Source organism: Lactuca saligna, chromosome 4 (assembly GCF_052625555.1).
Source record: "Lactuca saligna cultivar CGN05327 chromosome 4, ASM5262555v1, whole genome shotgun sequence".
Taxonomy (NCBI): domain Eukaryota; kingdom Viridiplantae; phylum Streptophyta; class Magnoliopsida; order Asterales; family Asteraceae; genus Lactuca; species Lactuca saligna.
Genome location: NC_136420.1, coordinates 8,912,877 through 8,920,297, shown reverse-complemented (window position 1 = coordinate 8,920,297; position 7,421 = coordinate 8,912,877). Strand labels below are relative to the sequence as shown.

The window sequence follows — 7,421 nt, the reverse complement described above, 5'->3', positions numbered from 1 at the left end:
CTAATAACCAAGCCGAAACACCAAACCCAAACAAAACAATATAAAGTCTAACCGAAATCACATGTGATTTCGGTCCAAACAACACCAAAACGTGGTGTTTTCGGTCCTAAATCGAAAACTCTAATAGCTTATAAAAAAAGTAAAACCACAATTTATGACCTAACAATTTCCTTATTATTAGAATTGTTTCATTTATTGTTTTGTAAATAATACGCAACAAGCTCGCAAATATTGTTAGAAAAATAAATTTTGTGCATATGTGATTGGTTATTAGTTATATGAAAGGTAGTCATTTTGTATTCCACCACCTCCCAGTTTGATATTTTGATGTTTATCCCTTTTTAAATTTTTTGATATTTTAGCAAAATTTCAAATCTTATATTTTAGTAATCCTCCCTTTTTATGATCATTGCCCAACGAATCAAAAATATCTTGCCACCAATTATTACTACATTACCAGTCAAATTTCTTAAAAGAGATTTTTTTATTTAACATTAACTTTTAACAATTTTTTTGTTTGTTCTAAAATCGCATACAATCACTATTGGTAGTTATAAGTTAACATTTTATTAATATTTTATTAGTATTTAGGAGTTATGGTGTGCTTAAAAAAAACTTGTGTATCTAGGCCGGTAGGGCGCATGTTAGCAAACTTTCTGAAAAAGGCCGACACGTGGTGACCATCTCTATGATGAATCCTGAGTGAAAATTATCGGTGACTTGTGATTGAGTTTCAGTTTCATCCGGTTTCATTTCACTCTTCCTTCCTGGTATATTTTTTGGCTCACCCCTCGTTTCTTTAAGCTTTCTTCTCCATCACGCTGCATATACATACATATGTTGATATATACAAACCTATACACACAAAACTAATCTTTATATCTTCTGCAAATTTCGGAGTTTCCTAAGTCGATGGAGACGAATCTGCGATATTTTGAAAATGATATCAAAATCAAACCCTAGCTCCTTTTTCAAAAGCTGAATCAAATCGGGTTTTGGTTAGGCTTTTTATTAAATATCGATTTTTGTTTACAATTTTGAAGTTTTTGTATTCCGATCTTCGATCGTTGGATATTTGATCGGGAAATAAAGGCGAAAATGCCGTCGCACGCGGATGTAGATAGGCAGATAGAGCAGTTGATGGAGTGCAAGGCGTTGACGGAATCGGAGGTGAAAACCCTTTGCGATCAAGCTAGGGCTATACTTGTAGAGGAATACAATGTTCAACCGGTAAAGTGTCCCGTTACGGTTTGCGGTGATATTCATGGTCAATTTTACGATCTCATCGAGCTCTTCCGGATAGGTGGAAGTACTCCTGATACAAACTATCTCTTCATGGGCGATTACGTCGGTGAGTTAACTCTTGTTCCATTACTGTGTTACTGTTTCTTAAATTTGGGGATTTTGTAATTTTACTAATGAGCTGTTATTAGTGTCGAAAATTGGGTTGATTGACTGGCTAGATTTCATGGTGACTGTTATTATCCATTCGAGTTTGTGGTCTGTATTGGGAATTTGGATATCTATGCAGATATTGTAGAATATTGAAGACATAACTGAACTGGAACTCTAAGTGAGCTTTGTGATGACAAAAATGGTGTAAATATCTTTAAAGATTGACATATCTCCTGTTTGTAACTCCCTTTTATCATCTTGACACCTTCGGTTCAGAAGACATAACTGAATTGGAACTCTTCTTGACCTTTTTGAGCTGTTATCTTCTATTATTATTGCTAATTAGACTTCTAACTTTTGCCAAATAAAATTTCTATTTTTGGAGGTGGTCTTGGATTTAATTGGTCTCTAATCTCTTGTGCTAATGAACACATCCAGTTGGCTTCTTTCTTTCTTGCAATTTTGAACAATTGAATAGTTTGTTTAATCTCATTCTAATATGTATGCTTACTGCAGATCGTGGGTATTATTCGGTGGAGACTGTCTCACTTTTAGTGGCTCTTAAAGTTCGTTATAGAGACAGACTTACAATTCTTAGAGGAAACCATGAGAGCCGACAGATTACTCAAGTGTAAGACCTTTACTTTCTTAAGATTCATCACAATTAACATGAGTTTTAATTCTTGTAAAGTTCAAAATGCACAATCTTCCTTCCATAGGTTTGTCATCAAAGTATGACTATATATCTCTCTTTCTCTCTTTACTCATGGAAGATTTGCATTTAAACTACAAGCTTATTTCCTATTAGTGTATGACTGCACGTTATGGAAGTATAATATAACTCCAAATATCTTGTTCTTAATGCGAGCATACATTATCTAGTTGTTGGATATATCCTTAACTGCCATACTATATATAGAATTTGGTATGTTGTTGATTGGCTTGAGGTCTCCCTGACCCTTATTTCAATGGTGATGAAATCCAAAATTTAATTAGATGGGACCCAAAGTTAACCTAAGATATGCATTGATTAACCTGTGAAACTTTCATGGATATTTAATACTATTTGTAAATGAGTAGCAATCTCTTGTGGATAATTATATGCATAGTGGAGCTTTCTTGATTTCCTTTTGTGCTTGTCAAATCGAAATTTTCCATGTGTGATTTGGCCATAGGGATATGTAACAATATGATTGCATTTACCAAATTTACTAGGTTATATTATAATAAAAATGATGTGCAATTGAGTTTTACAAGAACTCAATAAAGCTTAATGCGTGTACCGGATTCTATAACATATAGTCCCTAGAAAAAAGTATGCTTGTTGCCCAAGAAGCTAAGCAAGTATAGGTGAAGAGGATACATCACAAAACATGGAATAAACAAACTAAGGCTGCCTTCTTCTTCTTCTTCTTCTTCTTTATGATGTTGTGGAGCATTCTAGGTCTCATGAAGTGATATGAAAGAGCATAGATTGGATTGCCAATGTGTTTCCTACAGTTTTCTATTCGGACCTCTTGACCAAATATAACATGAAATAATTTTGCCAAGATTTACAAAAGGAAAATATTGGTTGGAGATCTTAACTCTATTGTTTACTTGAAAGTGTTTAGTATGTCTCAACGGTGGAAGAACTAAGGTCATATATGTGTCTTTCAACCGTCCTTCACTCCTTATCGACCTCTATGCAACTCTTCTGGTGCAATATCCATTATTGATATATAAAAGTTGTTCCTCGCAAGGGTCATGTATATTCATGGGTTGTTGCCCTTTGCTTTACCTTTCTTCATTATTTAAATGACTATAATAGTTGAGATAATGCAACGGAAAAACGAAACCATATAGACTTCCAACGAGATCATTCACGGGGAAATATAAGCAATAAACAACCCCCATAGAGTGTTCAGTATGTTTCTTACACTGAGGTGCACTACAATTGATGTAGGATTGTATGGCTTAAGAACCAAAGTAGCTTTTGTCTACCACTAAGTTAAATGATTAAGGCTAGTTCAATGCTATAATCAACCTCACAACAATGACTAACGAAACCCTAAGTTCCTCTGCACTCTATGCAAATTCGTCCACAAAAAATTGAGCTAAAGGGTTGCTTAAGTAGCATTAAGGATTAGGGTTCCCATTGGGCCAGGTGTTGTCCATGGTTGCTCTGGTTTGGCTCGTATTCAAGCATGATACCTTTTATGCCTTTGTTCCTTACAACTCTTGTCATTGACTACTTACCCTAGATGCGCAACCAAATAGGTTTCAGTTGACGTTGGTAGTAACGTTGGTTCGCTAAGTTGTATGAACATACTCCAATGGTTAATGCATGTATGGTAAACTATCGGTTATCCCACTAGTAGATCAATGGGGTGCTTTGCTTGGTTTTCGTCCTCCTTCTACCTCACATCCACACCATTATTTGCTTCCCTCATTCCATATTACAAGAAAGCTCATGACCAACTATGTTAGTGAAAACTTGATTTAATAACGAATTCAATGCATTATATGCAAATATGTTCATTAGTCTAATGGTTAATGAATTTAGTTCAACACATACTTGTGTATTAAAGGTATTGCTCTTTGCTATGATCTTTTACCGAATATATTGTAAATTGATATGAATACGAGAAAGAAATATATGCAAGATCTTGTAAGAGGGTACATAGCTCTCTCTCTCTCTCTCTCTCTCTCTTAAATATCTATGTGTCAATGATACATATGCATCAAGAGGTTGCTTTTGTATGTGACATTTTCTATTCTAATATATTTCATCCACCTCCTTAATGAAATGATTACCGTGTAAGAGTATGATGTGAACTTCATTTAAAGGTTCGCGCATACAATTGAACGTATCCATACATTATGGGGGATGCTTCTTACTTTGTGAGTACTCCGTAAGGTTGTAAAAGCCGCTAGGCGCTAGTTGGTTTGGGTATTGGGGACTAGGGACTAGTCGTGGACCCTAAATTATAAAGCAATTAATATGGAAAAAAGTTAAATATGACCAATATTCTAATAGCTAAATAACCATCAAATAGATATGTTCAAACTTCAAAGTGTTTAAATACTTAAGTCACCCATCATCATACGATCACTAATAAAGTACATTATAAGTTTAATAAGTTCCAAAATAAAAAGTCGTCTTCAAATATTAAATTGCTCATCGTCTTCTTCGCATTGGTCCATGGTGTGAACTCTCTCTACACCATATTCACCTTAATGACTTAATCTGATTCATCCTCGCTCATGAACTCGAATCTTCTTCAAAAAGTTACCTCATCCTACAACTTTATCGGGATGTTGGATAATTATCGACTTCTATAGCTTCACCAATTGCTTACCATTTCAATATGGGATAAACTTCGTCTACATCACGGTCATCACAATCAACAATCAATTCTTGAGCCAAGCGTGCATCACTTGCTAATAACACTTCCATATTCCTTACTTTCCCCCATTAAATTAGCATTGAATTGAATATAAACAAGATTGTTCAATTTAGTTGCCTCTAGTCTATTTCTTTTCTTTCTCATGTACCTATAAAGTTAAAAGCAACAAAGGGTTTAAAAATATACAATATATGATTTTTGTTTTAAATAAGTTACTTGGACATTAAAATTTTAAACTACCTACTCCTTCAGATGTGCTCCATTTTCTCCACAACCCGATAAACTACTAACTATTTAAAGAAAGAATCCTTGTAATCTTATGTTAAGTGAGGAGTTGAGCCATCAAAAATTCCCACTAGTTTGCTACAAATTTTAAAACGTAAACATATTATTATATTGGCAAATATGAAATTTTGGAACTAATGTATCTAGTTTTTCTTCTACTTTGGCAACTCAATAGTTACGACTTGTCTTTGGATCTCTCAATCTCCCAAAAGTAATTTATCAATAAATCAAGAACCACATCCATTACATCGGTTGTGGATTCTTGTAATAATAATAAGGATTTAAAAGATAAGCCATCAAATGTAGATTTGAATCTAGTTTATCTTTCATCTATAATGATATAATATGTGTGATAGGTTTGTAAGTTTTTTTGTTACCGTCCAAAGCTTCAATGATATCTTCTCTTGCCTTTTTAATCTCCCCATAGAAAAAAAACCGCATCAACCATACGAAGGACTTGGAGTAAAGGGCAAAAGATCTGTAAGCATGATGTCACACCAACCCAAAATAGGCACTTAACACTATCGCATATGTGAATCTATTTGAATTGTTTGCATAAAAAAATAGAGTTAAATGCAAGACATAACAATGTACTTTCATTGATTTGTTTCTTATAATATTCTACCTTCATTTCTTATTATTTTACCAATGCAGTTTGAAAAATCTGTCTAATTATAGAAATATACGACTACTTCTTGCTCGATCAGCTAACTTCTTGCACCCTCACACTCACATTTTCTTGTAGATAATTAAAAAACAGATTTTGCATTTTTGTTTTTATTCTTTACCTTGATATTGATAATTTTTTTTATTTTATTTTATTTTTTATAACACAGGTATGGGTTCTATGATGAATGTTTGAGAAAGTATGGGAATGCAAATGTTTGGAAGTATTTCACCGACCTATTCGATTACCTTCCTCTTACAGCACTTATCGAGAGCCAGGTACGCTTCTCGAATCTTAAATCGATGATGTCATAAATATTACAATTACAATTATAATTTAATACACACGTCATAACAGATCTTCTGCTTGCATGGCGGACTTTCACCATCTTTGGACACACTCGACAATATCCGAGGCTTGGATCGCATACAAGAGGTACTTTAATGATATCTCATAACCTATTTTTTGAAATTAATGGTATGATTTTGTTTGTAGGTCCCACATGAAGGACCAATGTGTGATCTGTTATGGTCAGATCCGGACGACAGATGCGGGTGGGGGATCTCTCCACGTGGGGCCGGGTACACATTCGGACAAGACATCGCGTCTCAATTCAACCATACAAATGGACTCACTCTCATCTCCAGAGCTCACCAGCTTGTCATGGAGGGTTTCAACTGGTGCCAGGTTTATTTACTTAATTACCCCTCCCTCCCTCTATCCCTCTGTTCCACTCTTTAATGATAATAATAATAATAATGATTAGGCTTAATTATTGATAAGTTTTTGTGATTATTATTAGGACAAGAATGTGGTGACGGTGTTCAGCGCACCAAACTACTGTTACAGATGTGGAAACATGGCTGCCATTCTGGAAGTTGGAGAGAACATGGAACAGAATTTTCTTCAGTTTGATCCCGCCCCAAAGCAGATTGAACCGGACACAACCCGCAAGACTCCTGATTATTTTTTATAAACTTTCTCCTCACTTGTTCTTCTTTGTAGATCAACAAGATACATATATATATGTTCGACTATGAGTTTGCTTTTTTTTTTTTTTTTTAAGAATTTAACAATGGAGAGAGAACAAGTGATGGAAAAGCCTACTAAGAGGCCTTTCCTTTCCTTTTTTTTTTTTTTTTTTTTTTTTTTTTTTTTTTTATTATAAAGTTTTTATGTTTTTGGTATTTTGTATATGGTATATTGTGTTGAGGTTTCTTTTATCTGAAAATGATGATCGTATTTAGGTTTTGAAATGTCCAGTTACATATTTAGAAAGGTGGAACAACTTGGGATAGGAACTTGCTGCTGTGGATTTTTTTTTTTATTTCTTTTTTGTCCAAGTGGAATTGATCAATCCATTAATTTCTAGATGGACACTTAGATATTATTGGCAAAGCATAAATGAGCTTTCTAGAGGTGGTTATTGAGGGGCATAAACTAATGAACTAAAAATAATAATAAAATCAATAAAAAGATATGAAATTAGGGAAAAAATAATCATTTGATATGTGTTTAACAGGAAACTTGGACTAAAACTGTCATTTGCAGGTATTGGCAGAGATGTCAATTTCAGCTTGAGAACAAAGGATACTGAAAAAGTGAAAATACAAAGAAGGATTCGCCCAAATTGTCACGTCATATTGAAGTGATATTAACGTTTTTTGTTGATATTTAAAGTATCC

The 7,421-nt window shown here is 34.0% G+C and overlaps 1 protein-coding gene across 2 annotated transcripts; it reads left to right on the top strand.

The window, feature by feature from the left end:
- Nucleotides 1-629: 629 nt before the first annotated feature.
- On the top strand, nt 630-6,992 carry LOC145041164 (serine/threonine-protein phosphatase PP2A-2 catalytic subunit). 2 transcript variants are annotated; one of them, XM_078989116.1, is made up of 7 exons: nt 630-770; nt 1,044-1,351; nt 1,912-2,026; nt 5,906-6,014; nt 6,094-6,171; nt 6,232-6,423; nt 6,539-6,992. In XM_078989116.1, the coding sequence occupies exons 2-7, from the start codon at nt 1,099-1,101 to the stop codon at nt 6,710-6,712; spliced, it is 921 nt and encodes a 306-aa protein (XP_078845242.1). In that variant the 5' UTR covers nt 630-770; nt 1,044-1,098; the 3' UTR covers nt 6,713-6,992. The 2 variants fall into 2 exon arrangements, with proteins under 2 accessions (XP_078845242.1, XP_078845241.1); XM_078989115.1 differs by having other exon boundaries at nt 674-1,351.
- The last annotated feature ends 429 nt before the right edge of the window (nt 6,993-7,421 follow it).